Source organism: Tenebrio molitor, chromosome 1 (assembly GCF_963966145.1).
Source record: "Tenebrio molitor chromosome 1, icTenMoli1.1, whole genome shotgun sequence".
Taxonomy (NCBI): Eukaryota; Metazoa; Arthropoda; class Insecta; order Coleoptera; family Tenebrionidae; genus Tenebrio; species Tenebrio molitor.
This window is the reverse complement of record NC_091046.1, coordinates 46,911,130-46,933,960: the sequence shown is the minus strand read 5'-3', so window position 1 is coordinate 46,933,960 and position 22,831 is coordinate 46,911,130. Positions and strand designations below refer to the sequence as shown.

General features: G+C 37.3%; 2 protein-coding genes across 2 annotated transcripts in view; both read right to left on the bottom strand.

Annotated features, from left to right (window-relative positions):
- Positions 1-27: 27 nt before the first annotated feature.
- LOC138134150 (chondroitin proteoglycan 2-like) lies at positions 28-1,449 on the bottom strand. Its single transcript, XM_069052286.1, has 6 exons — positions 1,443-1,449; positions 1,344-1,391; positions 1,115-1,291; positions 678-1,061; positions 390-623; positions 28-340 (listed from the first exon to the last, which is right to left on the bottom strand). The coding sequence occupies exons 1-6, from the start codon at positions 1,447-1,449 to the stop codon at positions 99-101; spliced, it is 1,092 nt and encodes a 363-aa protein (XP_068908387.1). The 3' UTR covers positions 28-98.
- Positions 1,450-6,807: 5,358 nt separating this feature from the next.
- The window catches only part of ValRS-m (Valyl-tRNA synthetase, mitochondrial), a 58,744-nt gene continuing 42,720 nt past the window's right edge, over positions 6,808-22,831 (bottom strand). Inside the window, exons 8-12 of the mRNA XM_069060091.1 lie at positions 7,827-8,110; positions 7,570-7,755; positions 7,395-7,512; positions 7,019-7,341; positions 6,808-6,965 (exon numbers count right to left, since the gene is read on the bottom strand). Of these exons, the coding sequence (XP_068916192.1) occupies positions 6,903-6,965; positions 7,019-7,341; positions 7,395-7,512; positions 7,570-7,755; positions 7,827-8,110 (974 nt within the window). The 3' untranslated portion in view covers positions 6,808-6,902. The remainder of the gene's footprint in view (positions 6,966-7,018; positions 7,342-7,394; positions 7,513-7,569; positions 7,756-7,826; positions 8,111-22,831) is intronic.

The following is a 22,831-nucleotide window of genomic DNA, read 5'->3' as shown; positions in this document are numbered from 1 at the left end:
TTAATCTCTTGAAAAAATGCCACCAAATTATAAGTGTTTAGATGTATATTAATATTGATTACGTTATCCTTGGACAGGAAATCAGTGGATATTACAATTTATTGGTAAATACATCCTGAATGATAAGGATAATCACACACCAACAATGTGGGATTGAACCAGAGCCCATCTGGGCAATTTGCTACGGTTTTCTCTCCTACAACGCATTCCAAAAATTTGGTACAATCGCCAGGGTATGGGAATAGATAGCGGTCGTTCGAAGGCCAAGGGCAGTCTGGATCCGGAGTCCAGTCTGGATCCTTGGTGGTGGTCCAAGGATTAGGCGTAGGCGGGGTGTATCCTGCAACAAACGTTTTACTAAACATTTTTCCGTCAAGAACCCAACAGACCACAGCCTGATTGGCTCGGATCTTCACAGTTCTTGTCATCTGGATTGAAGTAGAGCCCGCTGGGACAGTCCATCAGATATCCCCAGCCTTGGTAACACTCTATAAACTTGGTGCAATCCACATCCGGCCAATAATCGTTGTTTCCGTTGGCACAGCGAGGATCGTCGATACCCGCGGGAGTCGTGGGGGGTACAATGGGAGTAGTACTCGACGGATCCGGACTTCCTGTGGTGTCTAAAAAAATTGGTTCCTCCCTGACAAGATTACAAAATCAAGGATGATTTTTACCATCGCATCCCGACAAACTGGGCCAGTCACACATCTGTCTATCGTAGTTGAAGTAAAGATGCGGCGGGCAGCTCATGATGCTTTCCATTGCTCCATAACACTCGATGAATTTATTACAGTCTCCGGGGTACGGCTTCAGGAGTGTGAATCCGGGAAGAACGCCTGTGCAAGCTTCTGTCGGTGTGGTCCAGGTGGGTTCGACACTGGTATAATAATCCCCGCATCCAGAAAGCTCCTCGAGTACGCATCTTTTCTCGGTGGCGCTGAACCATAATCCAGCTGGGCAGTCGTGGGTCTCGAGGACGCCTTTGTAGCACTCGATGTATCGGGTACAGTCCTCGGGGTAGGGGTAGTAATCGACGATACCAGGGGGACATACTAGAGCTGAAATCGAGTGTTTGGTAAAAGGTGAGTAAGGGTAAAGAGGGTGTGATTACCGACACACCCAGAACTGTCGGGATGGTCGCAAGACTGCAACGCTTCGTTGAACCATTCTCCAGTGGGACAGGTTTTAGCTGTTTGGATGCCCTCTTCGCATTCGTAATATCTGGTGCAGTCACCGGGGTAAGGGAAGAGGTAAATTTCACCAGGAGGTACCCCCGTACAGAGAGGGTCTGCAGAGAGGGTCAGATTTTACAAGGATATTTCCAGTTAAAAAAAACTTACCAACAGCAAAAACTGATGACACAAAAAGGAGGAACACGATCAGATGGCCTAAAAAACGAAAATTAATCTGGAGAAGTCTTTATGGAAAAGTCATGATACCTTCCATTGCTTGTTTGTTTCAATTGCCGTTTACGTTTTCAATTTATATACTCAAAACTTGTCTTATCGGTTTTTTTTTATTGTTAATTTTTTTTTATTTTCCCCATTGTTTAATCCTCTGACATTGCTATTTCTGACACGTCCTTTATACACTTATGTGTATTTTTTTGATATGAAGGCAACATTTACGTAACGTCAATGATTATTATAAGGTTTTAATTTTTTGAAGAACATGTCGGTACGTTCATACGAATTACGTAGGCAACTCCTTTTACGGGAGTTGCTATTGTGAAAGTTATGCAAACTTCCAAAATACAAGGTGATTATGAAAGGCTGTTTGAGTTGGTATAATATTGAATTTTATTTTTAAATGGTACAACTGGAGTAACTTCTAACTTCCTATTGTTGACGGCTTGACACTGACAGCCGTATCATTGACAAGTAATTTTTGACATTTCAAATTAAATTAAACATGCTGGCGAATCTGTTCGAGAGGGAAGCATTTCCTTTAGTTAATTTTTAGATAATTGTTCTGTATTTCAAGTTTAATTTATTTTTACCGTTGATTTTTACTCTCATAACCTACAATTGTGACGCTGTTGTTACGTCAGATAGCTGTCAAATAAACCAACAAGACATATCGGTTACAATGTTGCAAATGGCCGAATAAAAAAAAGTTCTTGACTTTTCTTTCTTTTACGAACGGAATATTTGACCGCATGAGCCATAGGTGCACTCTTATGATCTGGTTATTTCGGTGCAGATATTTGCATAATGTCAGAGTGAAATCATGACACACTAGTACCTTAAACAGATATTTTACGCAGTAAAAATTGTGAAACTAAGTCAACTCTTGTGGGAATTTTTTTTTACATATTGTGCAATGCGCATTGATTTCCATGTATTTATACATAATGTTCTAAAATCACCGTGAGCTTGTAAAAGTGGATGCTCTACAATTATCTGATACAAAAATCTTAACACAATTATATCAAGACTTCAATCGTTTTCAAGTGGGAGGCTATTAAAGTTTAGCAAAAAAAAAGTTATCTTATGTGAGGCTAGTTGTGATTTATTAATACCTGTCAGTTGGTTGTCACTCACCTTCCCATTTTTACTACTATTTAATTAAATAAAGTCCATTAAAAAATCAAAAAACCACCACATTAGGTTGGTAAAATTTAAAAAACCCTAGGTAGTTATTTTTTCATACTATGTTGGTAACTATAAATTTATTTGATTCAAAATAAAATTCAGTTGCTTTGAATTTCGTTCAAATAGTTTTATTATTGCTCAGCACGTTTCATTTATTTATTAATTCTTATTATTTTTACATAAACATGTCCAGAAAAACAAGACACTTAATAAAAACTCAACCTCAAATTTTACACTAGACAGCGTTGCGTTAATGGTTTTTTAAATTTTGAATGGACTATAGTTTCTTAATATTGCAATGAATTACACTAATAATAATTTATCGTTAATGTAGACATAATGCTGAAGTATCTAACGCGCATCCAATTAGAAAAATGAAAATGTTATTTCAAACTGATAGATCGTATAAGAAGCGGTCATTTTAATTTCTTCGTATAAAAGCTGAATCTGTTGGTAACAATGAAATTTGGCAAATTTGAAATTTACCACCAAAGGTTTATTTTTGTAATAATAGCATAAACAGAACCGGCATAACCAAAAATGTTTTTTGTTCGACAATGTCAGAATTTGAGAATTTTCTCCTGTGTGAACGTATTTTGATAAATGTCACAACTTGTCAAAACGAAATGTCAAAAAAACGTTGTTAGCAACTCGTTCGTGTGTAAATTGGGCTTTTTGGCATGAGTGGGCCAGTTTAAAACGCGAGTGAAACGAGTGTTTCGTTTTGACAAGTTGTGACATTTATCAAAATTTGTTCACACAGGAGAAAATTCTCAAATTCTGACAGTGTCGAACAAAAAACTACTATTTTAATGTCGTCTCAAGTTAAAAAATCCGGTCAGTGCCAATTATGAGACAAAAAAACACCAAAAGGCAGGTGTTTACGTGTTGATTCTGTGATTTGAGCTAAAATTTTGTGAAAACAGCGCGTTTATTTTCGAATAGTGAATACGTATGTTGTGTTGTATTGTGAAGCGTGCGGGAGTGCTTCTCGAGCCCAGAGAATTTCATTGCGACTTCTTCTTGTGGGAGTAGGGGGTACATGAAGGACTTGATGGTATATTTGATCCCAATTGATACCATTGACGTTTTAAGAGAACAGGTAGGAAATGCTACCACAATAATTCTCAATAACAGAGGAATGCTGGAAAGAGTGGAAAAATCGTTTCATCGGCGCCATCGTAATGACAATATTTTGTAAATAACAGTTAGGATGAATATCATTTAGCATTAATTTAGTTTCATGTAATATTATGGTTGTTACTAACGTCATTTTTTGTCACTTTTGCTCTGTAATTGGTTCTTCCAGAACTGTTGGGCAAATAAACATTATTATAACGGCGGTCCCTTTGAACACTTCTTGTAATTTAATTGTAATGATTAGTGATTAGGATTACTCTGATTAAAATATTTATTATTAAATTATTAGAATTGTTGGTGTCAGTTAATATCTACCATATGATTGTCTTTTTTCTCCTCCACAGCAGTTAGCTGCTGTGCTTAAGTTGGCAAAAAACAAGTGAAAGTTTTCTTGCATTTGTTTTTTGTTCTTCGCGTATCGGCATCGGAGAAACAAATCCCATAGGCGGGTAACGAAATGTGTGCCAAATCTTTCAATAATTTTAATTGGGTAACTTCAAGGTTTAGGAAAAAAATATTTTCAAATATAATGTTGCTATTAACGAGTTCTATTACCAGTTAAAATTAATGTACTGTCGCGAGCAAAAAAAAACTGGTCGTCGAAATCATGCTTTGACACTATGGAAAATGCTCCATTGTAAAACGGTCGTAAATATCATAATTCATAAGTTCATAACCTATTATCATGTTGTATGACATTAATTGTCATTTTTTGCTCATTTTTTGACATTTTGTTGACGTAGGCATTACTATCAGACAGGATTTTTTTTTAAATTTGTGACAATCTAACCAAATTTTGAAATGAAATTGACGACCAGAATGTTTTGCTCGCGAGAGTACCTACTTATTTCTGAGACGTTTTAACGAAAGCAATTGCGAGTGAGTGGATGCTTTCGTTACAATATTTTTTGTTTTGTTTATATTACCAGAGCAACATAATTCCCATTTATTTAATATGTCACTATTTTCATTTTTTTAAATTATATTTTTGAAAATGATCTACATATTACATTTTTTTTTTTCTATTTTGCACCTATAACACAGTCAGTATAACACTCAAACGGGTTTCGAAAAGGAGCTCTTTTCGATACGCGTTTCAGGAACATTTACTTAAATTTTTAATGTTGGCAGTGACTCATAGTGAGTTGTTGCTACGTGATCACTGCATTTCTGCGCTCTTCGTGCTCTAAAAAACGCGTGCGACAAAATAGTGTCTTATAAAACTCGTATAATAAATAACTATTATAGTTTTATTATTACACTTATAATAAAACTTTGTTGTAATACAAATTTTCATTTCAAGATAAACATCAGATTATTGTTAACGTTTTCGCAATAATTCATGTTGTCAAGATCAAAAATTTTTAAATGTTGACGTTTTATCTAAACAATTACCACTTTCAGACAGTAGATACTGATAAGGCAAAAACTTGTGCAAGTAAAAGATTATCCAAAGGATATGGTCATCACTTCATCAGTCAACACTATACAGCGTGTCGCACTTAAGATGATCTCTCAAAAAGGCCGGTTTAAGATATCTTGCTCCGTGTTGACGATATCGCTAGGGGTTGTTATAAGAAGTAGTTCAGAATCTAATTTTAACCTCTTGTACCGCGTTTTGAAGCGATATTGGCGTTGTGATATTTCCAGTAATTTTCAATAGTTCATGCATTTGTGGCGACCTCTATCCGCGCAATCGAACCGTCTCATTCATTCCGGACCAACAAAGTACTCCACACATTGTTCCAGTATAATTTGTTGAATAAAGGATAATTTTTCTTTTCATTTGTTTTTGACAAGTTCTTTAGTTTCTATGGCACTTTATTCAAAACCGAAAATTAAAACTCGCAAAGATTCAAATTTCTACTCCTAAACTAAAGGTAACGAAATACCTATCAGACGGTTTTTAGTGAGACACACTGTATTGTGCTTGCCTTATAAGTGTTATTTCTTCTTATACCGGGTGACTTTTAATGATTGAAATTAACTTCAGTAACAAACTCAAATATGACAGTTCAAACGTCAAAATACATTAAATTGTCATTATTTATTTCTAAGAATCTTAACGTAGAAAGCGATCAACAGACAACTCTTTAACAAATGACAAAGACTAGGCGTACCAATTATTCGGGAGTGCCAACCCACAAAATTTTTTCAATCATTAAAAGTCATCCGGTATTTCCAAATCATTTAAAAAAAATCGAAATTCTCTCCAAAGTTCGTAGGCACTTTTTCAGCCTTGCCTAAATTTCGATACCACTGGAATACTTGTATCGTTGACAGTTGACAGAATTTCAGCAGGTCTAACACTTGATTGATGATTGATGTCTCAATTGGTTACCTATATTCTATTATCTGTGAATACAATACACAAAAAAATTGCAACGATGATAGCGTGCAGGGATTTTAGATGATCCATTACTGACCAATTTCACTTTTACTATTGATTTTTCAATTTCTTTTACTATTTTTTTGTTACCTTTTAAAATAATTTTATTGTTTTCTTTATAAGATTTTAGTGACCGAGTACATTTGTACAATATTAGTTGTGGTCATTTTTCTCTGTTATTTAGATGAAAAATTTGAATTAAAAAAACTCTAAAACTGAAAGTTTAATCCTATCAAAGGAACCACAACGTAACAAACAAAACAGTTTCAATTGGATACCTAATTATAATTTACGTAAACAAATATCGAAGAGATCTAGAATTTGTTATCAGATGAAATTGTGAACGATGTAATCACTAATCACAGTTGTTCAGTTTGTTGAAGTGGTATTTTGCAACTACAAATTCGTGATTTTATGTTGTGTTAAAAATGATGTATTAACACTTAAGTAAGTAAGTACAAACATCAAGGAGACATTTTGCAATAAATCTAGGTTTACTTCAATTATCAGTAAAAGTCAAATTCAAGTAGTTATTCCAAGGATTATCACTTAATCTTCAAAAACAAGTCCTTATGTGGTAGACGTACACTTTTTCCCGTGTTTTAAGCAATTAACAATAATACTTATGTAATTGATGTGTCATAGGACTTGTAGGAAATATTTTAATATTCCGAAACAAAACATGTATTCATTCATTTATTCATTTTACATAAAGTTTTGCAATGAAACTATACCTATTATCATGTACAAAATTAATACAAAACAGTAGGTAACAATCACTTTTTAGACATAGTTTGCATATAAGTTATCCTCGCTAATTTCTCCTGCAGCATGGTGATCTGAAAATAAATTAAAAAGTATAAAATTATCGCTTCCCATATCAACATCACACCTTTTTCGCGTGCATTTGTTGAGCCTCCGGCTTAGCTTTGACTCTGTAGTTATCTCCCGAAATCATCTTGTTCATTTTTTCTAGCTCCTTCACTAATTTTGTCTTTTTCGATTCCGCTTTAGACAAATCCACTTCAAAGGCATTTCGTAATTCTGAAGGGACTGCAATGAAAATTTGAGTGTTTGTGGAGACGCGGTCGCAAATCGCATCTTTAACTGCAGACTGTTCCACTTGAGAGGTTAAGATGACTTTGTGACTTAAAGTCAAGTCTTCGATGGTGGCCGTGAAGGGTTCGTAGAATGATGTGTCACCGACAATGTATACTATCAAATTATAATAATCACTTGTCAGTTTTAATTTGATTGAAAAAACTTACCTTCTGCTTGATGTTTCGCCGCAATACCAAACAATTTCTTCATTCTCCTGATCGCCACGACTACTTCCAAAACATTCGTCACGTGCTCTTCTAACGTCTCATCTCGCCAATTTAAATTCTATAACGATTTCAATTTTTACAAAGTGAAATTAAGCAAATAATATAATTTTCTCACCTGTGGGAACCCCAAATCGCGCGTCTCTTCCGGATATACTTGCAGCTTCTTGTGTAAATGCTGGGCCAATCGAGGCATGAAAGGAGCCAAAACCCTCAGAGCAGTATCAAGACATGTTGTTAACGTCCAACAATGTCCTGCAGCGTTGTCCGTGTTGGGTAGTTTAAAAGCCCTCTTGGTTGTCTCCTTAATGCAAGAAAAATCCATTCATAACATACTGACAATTTTCCAAAAATATTCTTTCTTCTTGCACTCACCAAATATACGTCACAAAAGTTGAAATAAAGAAAATCCTTAATGGAGGCTGTAGTCACGTGAAAATCGTACATCTGTAGGCTTTCCTTGGAGACCTGTACCAAATGACTCAGTCTACTTAAAATCCATCGATCCATTACTGCTAACTCGTCAAATTTAGTGGGTTTCAAACTGTCTGGCGCCATTTTATCCATCGCGCTGTTGGTGAATCTTGTAGCTTGCCAGATTTTATTACAAAATAATTTATTGGTGTAGCACTCCTGCACGTCGAAGTTGATGAAGTGATCTGAATACGACAAAAGAGTCCTAAGAAAACTTTCAAAGTGATTTAGTGAACATATTCTCGTGTCAAAAATGGATTACTTCCTAGGATTTAGGGATATTCGTTACTAGGTTGCCATAAATTTGGTTAGGTAGGAGGCTATGTGGTTTCTGGTGACAAACAAAAGATATCCCAAAAATGTAAGACAGCAAATTAATTCTAACAGTTGCAAATGACTAATTTCTCACTAAGTGATAGATGATTTTTCGTTTCACAATCAATTTTGGTTACTGGCGGCATATTTATTTGGATTTAATCTCTCAATTCAAAGTAACCAACCTTAGGCATTCAAAATAACTTTTGAAAATTCTAGTTAGACACAACATGAAAAAAGTTATTTCCCTAAAAGTTCGAATTCTAGGAAGTAATCCATTTTTGACACGAGAGTACATCAGATGATTAAAAAAAAAAAAACGGGAAATGACATTTTTCCTAATGTAAATTTGGTATTTGACTATTAATTGTCTGCTTGACAGTAGCCATCAAATACTTTTTTTGTTCGACACTATCAGAATTTGAGAATTCTCACCTGTGTGAATGGATTTTGATAAATGTTACAACTTGTCAAAACGAAACGTTAAGCTACTTTTAAAGATTTTAAGCGATTTGGAGCCTTTAAGGGGCTCGTCGAACAAAAAAACGTTGTATTCAACTCGTTCGTGCGTAAATTGGGCCTTTTTTGGTACTCGTGGGCCTTTAAAACGCTCGTTTCACAATTTCGTTCGAATCCGCGACAAATTTTTTTTCGAAAAAACCATGAACCGTCCATCGAATTTGCACCCAGAAAAAACATTTAAACGGCCGTAGCTCCCTTATTAAACATAATATGACAATGAATTATACACCGCTGGATTCTCCTTTCAATGCGCTTCTTTTGAATCGAAAAAATTTTAGCTCGCTTTTTTCGTTTAAGAGAAATTCACAATAAAACCAAAAAACTCATATTTTTGCATATTTTTGGCACCCACACCAACAAATGGGGTCTATCGCCGGAACTTTCTCCATGCCTGACTTCAACTCATCCTATACAATAACTCACCGCAATTTCGTTCGAATCGGCGACAAAAATTTTTTCGAAGAAAACCATGTACCCCCCCCCCCCTCTATCTAATTTTCACTTCGGAAAATCATTTAAACGCCCATAGCTCCCTTATTAAGCCACATATGGCAATGAATTTTGCACCGTTGGATTGCTCTTGTCAAAGCGCTTCTTCTGAGCCGAAAAAAATTTACCTGGATTTTTCTGTTTTAGAGAAATTCGCAAAAAAACAAAAAATCCATATTTTTGGCTCCCACAGCAAAAAATGAGTTCAATGGCCGGAACTTTTACTATACCTGAATTCAACTCGTCCTATACAATAACTGACAGCAATTTGGTTCGAATCGGCGACAAAAAATTTTCGGAAAAAAACCACGTACCCCCCCTTCTATCTAATTTTCACTTCGGAAAATCATTTAAACGCCCATAGCTCCCTTATTAAGCCACATATGGCAATGAATTTTGCACCGTTGGATTGCTCTTGTCAAGGCGCTTCTTCTGAGCCGAAAAAAATTTACCTGGATTTTTCCGTTTTAGAGAAATTCGCAAAAAACCAAAAAATCCATATTTTTGGCTCCCACAGCAAAAAATGGGTTCAATGGCCGGAACTTTTACTATATCTGAATTCAACTCGTCCTATACAATAATTGACAGCAATTTGGTTCGAATCGGCGACAAAAAATTTTCGGAAAAAAACCACGTACCCCCCCCTTCTATCTAATTTTCACTTCGGAAAATCATTTAAACGCCCATAGCTCCCTTATTAAGCCACATATGGCAATGAATTTTGCACCGTTGGATTGCTCTTGTCAAGGCGCTTCTTCTGAGCCGAAAAAAATTTACCTGGATTTTTCCGTTTTAGAGAAATTCGCAAAAAACCAAAAAATCCATATTTTTGGCTCCCACAGCAAAAAATGGGTTCAATGGCCGGAACTTTTACTATACCTGAATTCAACTCGTCCTATACAATAACTGACAGCAATTTGGTTCGAATCGGCGACAAAAAATTTTCGGAAAAAAACCACGTACCCCCCCCTTCTATCTAATTTTCACTACGGAAAATAATTTAAACGCCCATAGCTCCCTTATTAAGCCACATATGGCAATGAATTTTGCACCGTTGGATTGCTCTTGTCAAGGCGCTTCTTCTGAGCCGAAAAAAATTTACCTGGATTTTTCCGTTTTAGAGAAATTCGCAAAAAACCAAAAAATCCATATTTTTGGCTCCCACAGCAAAAAATGGGTTCAATGGCCGGAACTTTTACAATACCTGAATTCAACTCGTCCTATACAATAATTGACAGCAATTTGGTTCGAATCGGCGACAAAAAATTTTCGGAAAAAAACCACGTACCCCCCCCTTCTATCTAATTTTCACTTCGGAAAATCATTTAAACGCCCATAGCTCCCTTATTAAGCCACATATGGCAATGAATTTTGCACCGTTGGATTGCTCTTGTCAAGGCGCTTCTTCTGAGCCGAAAAAAATTTACCTGGATTTTTCCGTTTTAGAGAAATTCGCAAAAAACCAAAAAATCCATATTTTTGGCTCCCACAGCAAAAAATGGGTTCAATGGCCGGAACTTTTACTATATCTGAATTCAACTCATCGTATACAATAACTGACAGCAATTTGGTTCGAATCGGCGACAAAAAATTTTCGGAAAAAAACCACGTACCCCCCCCTTCTATCTAATTTTCACTTCGGAAAATCATTTAAACGCCCATAGCTCCCTTATTAAGCCACATATGGCAATGAATTTTGCACCGTTGGATTGCTCTTGTCAAGGCGCTTCTTCTGAGCCGAAAAAAATTTACCTGGATTTTTCCGTTTTAGAGAAATTCGCAAAAAACCAAAAAATCCATATTTTTGGCTCCCACAGCAAAAAATGGGTTCAATGGCCGGAACTTTTACTATATCTGAATTCAACTCGTCCTATACAATAATTGACAGCAATTTGGTTCGAATCGGCGACAAAAAATTTTCGGAAAAAAACCACGTACCCCCCCCTTCTATCTAATTTTCACTTCGGAAAATCATTTAAACGCCCATAGCTCCCTTATTAAGCCACATATGGCAATGAATTTTGCACCGTTGGATTGCTCTTGTCAAGGCGCTTCTTCTGAGCCGAAAAAAATTTACCTGGATTTTTCCGTTTTAGAGAAATTCGCAAAAAACCAAAAAATCCATATTTTTGGCTCCCACAGCAAAAAATGGGTTCAATGGCCGGAACTTTTACTATACCTGAATTCAACTCGTCCTATACAATAACTGACAGCAATTTGGTTCGAATCGGCGACAAAAAATTTTCGGAAAAAAACCACGTACCCCCCCCTTCTATCTAATTTTCACTACGGAAAATAATTTAAACGCCCATAGCTCCCTTATTAAGCCACATATGGCAATGAATTTTGCACCGTTGGATTGCTCTTGTCAAGGCGCTTCTTCTGAGCCGAAAAAAATTTACCTGGATTTTTCCGTTTTAGAGAAATTCGCAAAAAACCAAAAAATCCATATTTTTGGCTCCCACAGCAAAAAATGGGTTCAATGGCCGGAACTTTTACAATACCTGAATTCAACTCGTCCTATACAATAATTGACAGCAATTTGGTTCGAATCGGCGACAAAAAATTTTCGGAAAAAAACCACGTACCCCCCCCTTCTATCTAATTTTCACTTCGGAAAATCATTTAAACGCCCATAGCTCCCTTATTAAGCCACATATGGCAATGAATTTTGCACCGTTGGATTGCTCTTGTCAAGGCGCTTCTTCTGAGCCGAAAAAAATTTACCTGGATTTTTCCGTTTTAGAGAAATTCGCAAAAAACCAAAAAATCCATATTTTTGGCTCCCACAGCAAAAAATGGGTTCAATGGCCGGAACTTTTACTATATCTGAATTCAACTCATCGTATACAATAACTGACAGCAATTTGGTTCGAATCGGCGACAAAAAATTTTCGGAAAAAAACCACGTACCCCCCCCTTCTATCTAATTTTCACTTCGGAAAATCATTTAAACGCCCATAGCTCCCTTATTAAGCCACATATGGCAATGAATTTTGCACCGTTGGATTGCTCTTGTCAAGGCGCTTCTTCTGAGCCGAAAAAAATTTACCTGGATTTTTCCGTTTTAGAGAAATTCGCAAAAAACCAAAAAATCCATATTTTTGGCTCCCACAGCAAAAAATGGGTTCAATGGCCGGAACTTTTACTATATCTGAATTCAACTCATCGTATACAATAACTGACAGCAATTTGGTTCGAATCGGCGACAAAAAATTTTCGGAAAAAAACCACGTACCCCCCCTTCTATCTAATTTTCACTTCGGAAAATCATTTAAACGCCCATAGCTCCCTTATTAAGCCACATATGGCAATGAATTTTGCACCGTTGGATTGCTCTTGTCAAGGCGCTTCTTCTGAGCCGAAAAAAATTTACCTGGATTTTTCCGTTTTAGAGAAATTCGCAAAAAACCAAAAAATCCATATTTTTGGCTCCCACAGCAAAAAATGGGTTCAATGGCCGGAACTTTTACTATACCTGAATTCAACTCGTCCTATACAATAACTGACAGCAATTTGGTTCGAATCGGCGACAAAAAATTTTCGGAAAAAAACCACGTACCCCCCCCTTCTATCTAATTTTCACTACGGAAAATAATTTAAACGCCCATAGCTCCCTTATTAAGCCACATATGGCAATGAATTTTGCACCGTTGGATTGCTCTTGTCAAGGCGCTTCTTCTGAGCCGAAAAAAATTTACCTGGATTTTTCCGTTTTAGAGAAATTCGCAAAAAACCAAAAAATCCATATTTTTGGCTCCCACAGCAAAAAATGGGTTCAATGGCCGGAACTTTTACAATACCTGAATTCAACTCGTCCTATACAATAATTGACAGCAATTTGGTTCGAATCGGCGACAAAAAATTTTCGGAAAAAAACCACGTACCCCCCCCTTCTATCTAATTTTCACTTCGGAAAATCATTTAAACGCCCATAGCTCCCTTATTAAGCCACATATGGCAATGAATTTTGCACCGTTGGATTGCTCTTGTCAAGGCGCTTCTTCTGAGCCGAAAAAAATTTACCTGGATTTTTCCGTTTTAGAGAAATTCGCAAAAAACCAAAAAATCCATATTTTTGGCTCCCACAGCAAAAAATGGGTTCAATGGCCGGAACTTTTACTATACCTGAATTCAACTCGTCCTATACAATAACTGACAGCAATTTGGTTCGAATCGGCGACAAAAAATTTTCGGAAAAAAACCACGTACCCCCCCCTTCTATCTAATTTTCACTACGGAAAATAATTTAAACGCCCATAGCTCCCTTATTAAGCCACATATGGCAATGAATTTTGCACCGTTGGATTGCTCTTGTCAAGGCGCTTCTTCTGAGCCGAAAAAAATTTACCTGGATTTTTCCGTTTTAGAGAAATTCGCAAAAAACCAAAAAATCCATATTTTTGGCTCCCACAGCAAAAAATGGGTTCAATGGCCGGAACTTTTACAATACCTGAATTCAACTCGTCCTATACAATAATTGACAGCAATTTGGTTCGAATCGGCGACAAAAAATTTTCGGAAAAAAACCACGTACCCCCCCCTTCTATCTAATTTTCACTTCGGAAAATCATTTAAACGCCCATAGCTCCCTTATTAAGCCACATATGGCAATGAATTTTGCACCGTTGGATTGCTCTTGTCAAGGCGCTTCTTCTGAGCCGAAAAAAATTTACCTGGATTTTTCCGTTTTAGAGAAATTCGCAAAAAACCAAAAAATCCATATTTTTGGCTCCCACAGCAAAAAATGGGTTCAATGGCCGGAACTTTTACTATACCTGAATTCAACTCGTCCTATACAATAACTGACAGCAATTTGGTTCGAATCGGCGACAAAAAATTTTCGGAAAAAAACCACGTACCCCCCCCTTCTATCTAATTTTCACTACGGAAAATAATTTAAACGCCCATAGCTCCCTTATTAAGCCACATATGGCAATGAATTTTGCACCGTTGGATTGCTCTTGTCAAGGCGCTTCTTCTGAGCCGAAAAAAATTTACCTGGATTTTTCCGTTTTAGAGAAATTCGCAAAAAACCAAAAAATCCATATTTTTGGCTCCCACAGCAAAAAATGGGTTCAATGGCCGGAACTTTTACAATACCTGAATTCAACTCGTCCTATACAATAATTGACAGCAATTTGGTTCGAATCGGCGACAAAAAATTTTCGGAAAAAAACCACGTACCCCCCCCTTCTATCTAATTTTCACTTCGGAAAATCATTTAAACGCCCATAGCTCCCTTATTAAGCCACATATGGCAATGAATTTTGCACCGTTGGATTGCTCTTGTCAAGGCGCTTCTTCTGAGCCGAAAAAAATTTACCTGGATTTTTCCGTTTTAGAGAAATTCGCAAAAAACCAAAAAATCCATATTTTTGGCTCCCACAGCAAAAAATGGGTTCAATGGCCGGAACTTTTACAATACCTGAATTCAACTCGTCCTATACAATAATTGACAGCAATTTGGTTCGAATCGGCGACAAAAAATTTTCGGAAAAAAACCACGTACCCCCCCCTTCTATCTAATTTTCACTTCGGAAAATCATTTAAACGCCCATAGCTCCCTTATTAAGCCACATATGGCAATGAATTTTGCACCGTTGGATTGCTCTTGTCAAGGCGCTTCTTCTGAGCCGAAAAAAATTTACCTGGATTTTTCCGTTTTAGAGAAATTCGCAAAAAACCAAAAAATCCATATTTTTGGCTCCCACAGCAAAAAATGGGTTCAATGGCCGGAACTTTTACAATACCTGAATTCAACTCGTCCTATACAATAATTGACAGCAATTTGGTTCGAATCGGCGACAAAAAATTTTCGGAAAAAAACCACGTACCCCCCCCTTCTATCTAATTTTCACTTCGGAAAATAATTTAAACGCCCATAGCTCCCTTATTAAGCCACATATGGCAATGAATTTTGCACCGTTGGATTGCTCTTGTCAAGGCGCTTCTTCTGAGCCGAAAAAAATTTACCTGGATTTTTCCGTTTTAGAGAAATTCGCAAAAAACCAAAAAATCCATATTTTTGGCTCCCACAGCAAAAAATGGGTTCAATGGCCGGAACTTTTACTATATCTGAATTCAACTCATCGTATACAATAACTGACAGCAATTTGGTTCGAATCGGCGACAAAAAATTTTCGGAAAAAAACCACGTACCCCCCCTTCTATCTAATTTTCACTTCGGAAAATCATTTAAACGCCCATAGCTCCCTTATTAAGCCACATATGGCAATGAATTTTGCACCGTTGGATTGCTCTTGTCAAGGCGCTTCTTCTGAGCCGAAAAAAATTTACCTGGATTTTTCCGTTTTAGAGAAATTCGCAAAAAACCAAAAAATCCATATTTTTGGCTCCCACAGCAAAAAATGGGTTCAATGGCCGGAACTTTTACTATACCTGAATTCAACTCGTCCTATACAATAACTGACAGCAATTTGGTTCGAATCGGCGACAAAAAATTTTCGGAAAAAAACCACGTACCCCCCCCCTTCTATCTAATTTTCACTACGGAAAATAATTTAAACGCCCATAGCTCCCTTATTAAGCCACATATGGCAATGAATTTTGCACCGTTGGATTGCTCTTGTCAAGGCGCTTCTTCTGAGCCGAAAAAAATTTACCTGGATTTTTCCGTTTTAGAGAAATTCGCAAAAAACCAAAAAATCCATATTTTTGGCTCCCACAGCAAAAAATGGGTTCAATGGCCGGAACTTTTACAATACCTGAATTCAACTCGTCCTATACAATAATTGACAGCAATTTGGTTCGAATCGGCGACAAAAAATTTTCGGAAAAAAACCACGTACCCCCCCCTTCTATCTAATTTTCACTTCGGAAAATCATTTAAACGCCCATAGCTCCCTTATTAAGCCACATATGGCAATGAATTTTGCACCGTTGGATTGCTCTTGTCAAGGCGCTTCTTCTGAGCCGAAAAAAATTTACCTGGATTTTTCCGTTTTAGAGAAATTCGCAAAAAACCAAAAAATCCATATTTTTGGCTCCCACAGCAAAAAATGGGTTCAATGGCCGGAACTTTTACTATACCTGAATTCAACTCGTCCTATACAATAACTGACAGCAATTTGGTTCGAATCGGCGACAAAAAATTTTCGGAAAAAAACCACGTACCCCCCCCTTCTATCTAATTTTCACTACGGAAAATAATTTAAACGCCCATAGCTCCCTTATTAAGCCACATATGGCAATGAATTTTGCACCGTTGGATTGCTCTTGTCAAGGCGCTTCTTCTGAGCCGAAAAAAATTTACCTGGATTTTTCCGTTTTAGAGAAATTCGCAAAAAACCAAAAAATCCATATTTTTGGCTCCCACAGCAAAAAATGGGTTCAATGGCCGGAACTTTTACAATACCTGAATTCAACTCGTCCTATACAATAATTGACAGCAATTTGGTTCGAATCGGCGACAAAAAATTTTCGGAAAAAAACCACGTACCCCCCCCTTCTATCTAATTTTCACTTCGGAAAATCATTTAAACGCCCATAGCTCCCTTATTAAGCCACATATGGCAATGAATTTTGCACCGTTGGATTGCTCTTGTCAAGGCGTTTCTTCTGAGCCGAAAAAAATTTACCTGGATTTTTCCGTTTTAGAGAAATTCGCAAAAAACCAAAAAATCCATATTTTTGGCTCCCACAGCAAAAAATGGGTTCAATGGCCGGAACTTTTACTATACCTGAATTCAACTCGTCCTATACAATAACTGACAGCAATTTGGTTCGAATCGGCGACAAAAAATTTTCGGAAAAAAACCACGTACCCCCCCCTTCTATCTAATTTTCACTACGGAAAATAATTTAAACGCCCATAGCTCCCTTATTAAGCCACATATGGCAATGAATTTTGCACCGTTGGATTGCTCTTGTCAAGGCGCTTCTTCTGAGCCGAAAAAAATTTACCTGGATTTTTCCGTTTTAGAGAAATTCGCAAAAAACCAAAAAATCCATATTTTTGGCTCCCACAGCAAAAAATGGGTTCAATGGCCGGAACTTTTACAATACCTGAATTCAACTCGTCCTATACAATAATTGACAGCAATTTGGTTCGAATCGGCGACAAAAAATTTTCGGAAAAAAACCACGTACCCCCCCCTTCTATCTAATTTTCACTTCGGAAAATCATTTAAACGCCCATAGCTCCCTTATTAAGCCACATATGGCAATGAATTTTGCACCGTTGGATTGCTCTTGTCAAGGCGCTTCTTCTGAGCCGAAAAAAATTTACCTGGATTTTTCCGTTTTAGAGAAATTCGCAAAAAACCAAAAAATCCATATTTTTGGCTCCCACAGCAAAAAATGGGTTCAATGGCCGGAACTTTTACAATACCTGAATTCAACTCGTCCTATACAATAATTGACAGCAATTTGGTTCGAATCGGCGACAAAAAATTTTCGGAAAAAAACCACGTACCCCCCCCTTCTATCTAATTTTCACTTCGGAAAATCATTTAAACGCCCATAGCTCCCTTATTAAGCCACATATGGCAATGAATTTTGCACCGTTGGATTGCTCTTGTCAAGGCGCTTCTTCTGAGCCGAAAAAAATTTACCTGGATTTTTCCGTTTTAGAGAAATTCGCAAAAAACCAAAAAATCCATATTTTTGGCTCCCACAGCAAAAAATGGGTTCAATGGCCGGAACTTTTACAATACCTGAATTCAACTCGTCCTATACAATAATTGACAGCAATTTGGTTCGAATCGGCGACAAAAAATTTTCGGAAAAAAACCACGTACCCCCCCCTTCTATCTAATTTTCACTTCGGAAAATAATTTAAACGCCCATAGCTCCCTTATTAAGCCACATATGGCAATGAATTTTGCACCGTTGGATTGCTCTTGTCAAGGCGCTTCTTCTGAGCCGAAAAAAATTTACCTGGATTTTTCCGTTTTAGAGAAATTCGCAAAAAACCAAAAAATCCATATTTTTGGCTCCCACAGCAAAAAATGGGTTCAATGGCCGGAACTTTTACTATACCTGAATTCAACTCGTCCTATACAATAACTGACAGCAATTTGGTTCGAATCGGCGACAAAAAATTTTCGGAAAAAAACCACGTACCCCCCCCCTTCTATCTAATTTTCACTACGGAAAATAATTTAAACGCCCATAGCTCCCTTATTAAGCCACATATGGCAATGAATTTTGCACCGTTGGATTGCTCTTGTCAAGGCGCTTCTTCTGAGCCGAAAAAAATTTACCTGGATTTTTCCGTTTTAGAGAAATTCGCAAAAAACCAAAAAATCCATATTTTTGGCTCCCACAGCAAAAAATGGGTTCAATGGCCGGAACTTTTACAATACCTGAATTCAACTCGTCCTATACAATAATTGACAGCAATTTGGTTCGAATCGGCGACAAAAAATTTTCGGAAAAAAACCACGTACCCCCCCCTTCTATCTAATTTTCACTTCGGAAAATCATTTAAACGCCCATAGCTCCCTTATTAAGCCACATATGGCAATGAATTTTGCACCGTTGGATTGCTCTTGTCAAGGCGCTTCTTCTGAGCCGAAAAAAATTTACCTGGATTTTTCCGTTTTAGAGAAATTCGCAAAAAACCAAAAAATCCATATTTTTGGCTCCCACAGCAAAAAATGGGTTCAATGGCCGGAACTTTTACTATACCTGAATTCAACTCGTCCTATACAATAACTGACAGCAATTTGGTTCGAATCGGCGACAAAAAATTTTCGGAAAAAAACCACGTACCCCCCCCTTCTATCTAATTTTCACTACGGAAAATAATTTAAACGCCCATAGCTCCCTTATTAAGCCACATATGGCAATGAATTTTGCACCGTTGGATTGCTCTTGTCAAGGCGCTTCTTCTGAGCCGAAAAAAATTTACCTGGATTTTTCCGTTTTAGAGAAATTCGCAAAAAACCAAAAAATCCATATTTTTGGCTCCCACAGCAAAAAATGGGTTCAATGGCCGGAACTTTTACAATACCTGAATTCAACTCGTCCTATACAATAATTGACAGCAATTTGGTTCGAATCGGCGACAAAAAATTTTCGGAAAAAAACCACGTACCCCCCCCTTCTATCTAATTTTCACTTCGGAAAATCATTTAAACGCCCATAGCTCCCTTATTAAGCCACATATGGCAATGAATTTTGCACCGTTGGATTGCTCTTGTCAAGGCGTTTCTTCTGAGCCGAAAAAAATTTACCTGGATTTTTCCGTTTTAGAGAAATTCGCAAAAAACCAAAAAATCCATATTTTTGGCTCCCACAGCAAAAAATGGGTTCAATGGCCGGAACTTTTACTATACCTGAATTCAACTCGTCCTATACAATAACTGACAGCAATTTGGTTCGAATCGGCGACAAAAAATTTTCGGAAAAAAACCACGTACCCCCCCCTTCTATCTAATTTTCACTACGGAAAATAATTTAAACGCCCATAGCTCCCTTATTAAGCCACATATGGCAATGAATTTTGCACCGTTGGATTGCTCTTGTCAAGGCGCTTCTTCTGAGCCGAAAAAAATTTACCTGGATTTTTCCGTTTTAGAGAAATTCGCAAAAAACCAAAAAATCCATATTTTTGGCTCCCACAGCAAAAAATGGGTTCAATGGCCGGAACTTTTACAATACCTGAATTCAACTCGTCCTATACAATAATTGACAGCAATTTGGTTCGAATCGGCGACAAAAAATTTTCGGAAAAAAACCACGTACCCCCCCCTTCTATCTAATTTTCACTTCGGAAAATCATTTAAACGCCCATAGCTCCCTTATTAAGCCACATATGGCAATGAATTTTGCACCGTTGGATTGCTCTTGTCAAGGCGCTTCTTCTGAGCCGAAAAAAATTTACCTGGATTTTTCCGTTTTAGAGAAATTCGCAAAAAACCAAAAAATCCATATTTTTGGCTCCCACAGCAAAAAATGGGTTCAATGGCCGGAACTTTTACAATACCTGAATTCAACTCGTCCTATACAATAATTGACAGCAATTTGGTTCGAATCGGCGACAAAAAATTTTCGGAAAAAAACCACGTACCCCCCCCTTCTATCTAATTTTCACTTCGGAAAATCATTTAAACGCCCATAGCTCCCTTATTAAGCCACATATGGCAATGAATTTTGCACCGTTGGATTGCTCTTGTCAAGGCGCTTCTTCTGAGCCGAAAAAAATTTACCTGGATTTTTCCGTTTTAGAGAAATTCGCAAAAAACCAAAAAATCCATATTTTTGGCTCCCACAGCAAAAAATGGGTTCAATGGCCGGAACTTTTACAATACCTGAATTCAACTCGTCCTATACAATAATTGACAGCAATTTGGTTCGAATCGGCGACAAAAAATTTTCGGAAAAAAACCACGTACCCCCCCCTTCTATCTAATTTTCACTTCGGAAAATAATTTAAACGCCCATAGCTCCCTTATTAAGCCACATATGGCAATGAATTTTGCACCGTTGGATTGCTCTTGTCAAGGCGCTTCTTCTGAGCCGAAAAAAATTTACCTGGATTTTTCCGTTTTAGAGAAATTCGCAAAAAACCAAAAAATCCATATTTTTGGCTCCCACAGCAAAAAATGGGTTCAATGGCCGGAACTTTTACAATACCTGAATTCAACTCGTCCTATACAATAATTGACAGCAATTTGGTTCGAATCGGCGACAAAAAATTTTCGGAAAAAAACCACGTACCCCCCCCTTCTATCTAATTTTCACTTCGGAAAATAATTTAAACGCCCATAGCTCCCTTATTAAGCCACATATGGCAATGAATTTTGCACCGTTGGATTGCTCTTGTCAAGGCGCTTCTTCTGAGCCGAAAAAAATTTACCTGGATTTTTCCGTTTTAGAGAAATTCGCAAAAAACCAAAAAATCCATATTTTTGGCTCCCACAGCAAAAAATGGGTTCAATGGCCGGAACTTTTACAATACCTGAATTCAACTCGTCCTATACAATAATTGACAGCAATTTGGTTCGAATCGGCGACAAAAAATTTTCGGAAAAAAACCACGTACCCCCCCCTTCTATCTAATTTTCACTTCGGAAAATCATTTAAACGCCCATAGCTCCCTTATTAAGCCACATATGGCAATGAATTTTGCACCGTTGGATTGCTCTTGTCAAGGCGCTTCTTCTGAGCCGAAAAAAATTTACCTGGATTTTTCCGTTTTAGAGAAATTCGCAAAAAACCAAAAAATCCATATTTTTGGCTCCCACAGCAAAAAATGGGTTCAATGGCCGGAACTTTTACTATATCTGAATTCAACTCATCGTATACAATAACTGACAGCAATTTGGTTCGAATCGGCGACAAAAAATTTTCGGAAAAAAACCACGTACCCCCCCTTCTATCTAATTTTCACTTCGGAAAATCATTTAAACGCCCATAGCTCCCTTATTAAGCCACATATGGCAATGAATTTTGCACCGTTGGATTGCTCTTGTCAAGGTGTTTCTTCTGAGCCGAAAAAAATTTACCTGGATTTTTCCGTTTTAGAGAAATTCGCAAAAAACCAAAAAATCCATATTTTTGGCTCCCACAGCAAAAAATGGGTTCAATGGCCGGAACTTTTACTATACCTGAATTCAACTCGTCCTATACCAATAACTGACAGCAATTTGGTTCGAATCGGCGACAAAAAATTTTCGGAAAAAAACCACGTACCCCCCCCTTCTATCTAATTTTCACTTCGGAAAATCATTTAAACGCCCATAGCTCCCTTATTAAGCCACATATGGCAATGAATTTTGCACCGTTGGATTGCTCTTGTCAAGGCGCTTCTTCTGAGCCGAAAAAAATTTACCTGGATTTTTCCGTTTTAGAGAAATTCGCAAAAAACCAAAAAATCCATATTTTTGGCTCCCACAGCAAAAAATGGGTTCAATGGCCGGAACTTTTACTATATCTGAATTCAACTCATCGTATACAATAACTGACAGCAATTTGGTTCGAATCGGCGACAAAAAATTTTCGGAAAAAAACCACGTACCCCCCCCTTCTATCTAATTTTCACTTCGGTAAATCATTTAAACGCCCATAGCTCCCTTATTAAGCCACATATGGCAATGAATTTTGCACCGTTGGATTGCTCTTGTCAAGGCGCTTCTTCTGAGCCGAAAAAAATTTACCTGGATTTTTCCGTTTTAGAGAAATTCGCAAAAAACCAAAAAATCCATATTTTTGGCTCCCACAGCAAAAAATGGGTTCAATGGCCGGAACTTTTACTATATCTGAATTCAACTCATCGTATACAATAACTGACAGCAATTTGGTTCGAATCGGCGACAAAAAATTTTCGGAAAAAACCACGTACCCCCCCCTTCTATCTAATTTTCACTTCGGAAAATCATTTAAACGCCCATAGCTCCCTTATTAAGCCACATATGGCAATGAATTTTGCACCGTTGGATTGCTCTTGTCAAGGCGCTTCTTCTGAGCCGAAAAAAATTTACCTGGATTTTTCCGTTTTAGAGAAATTCGCAAAAAACCAAAAAATCCATATTTTTGGCTCCCACAGCAAAAAATGGGTTCAATGGCCGGAACTTTTACAATACCTGAATTCAACTCGTCCTATACAATAA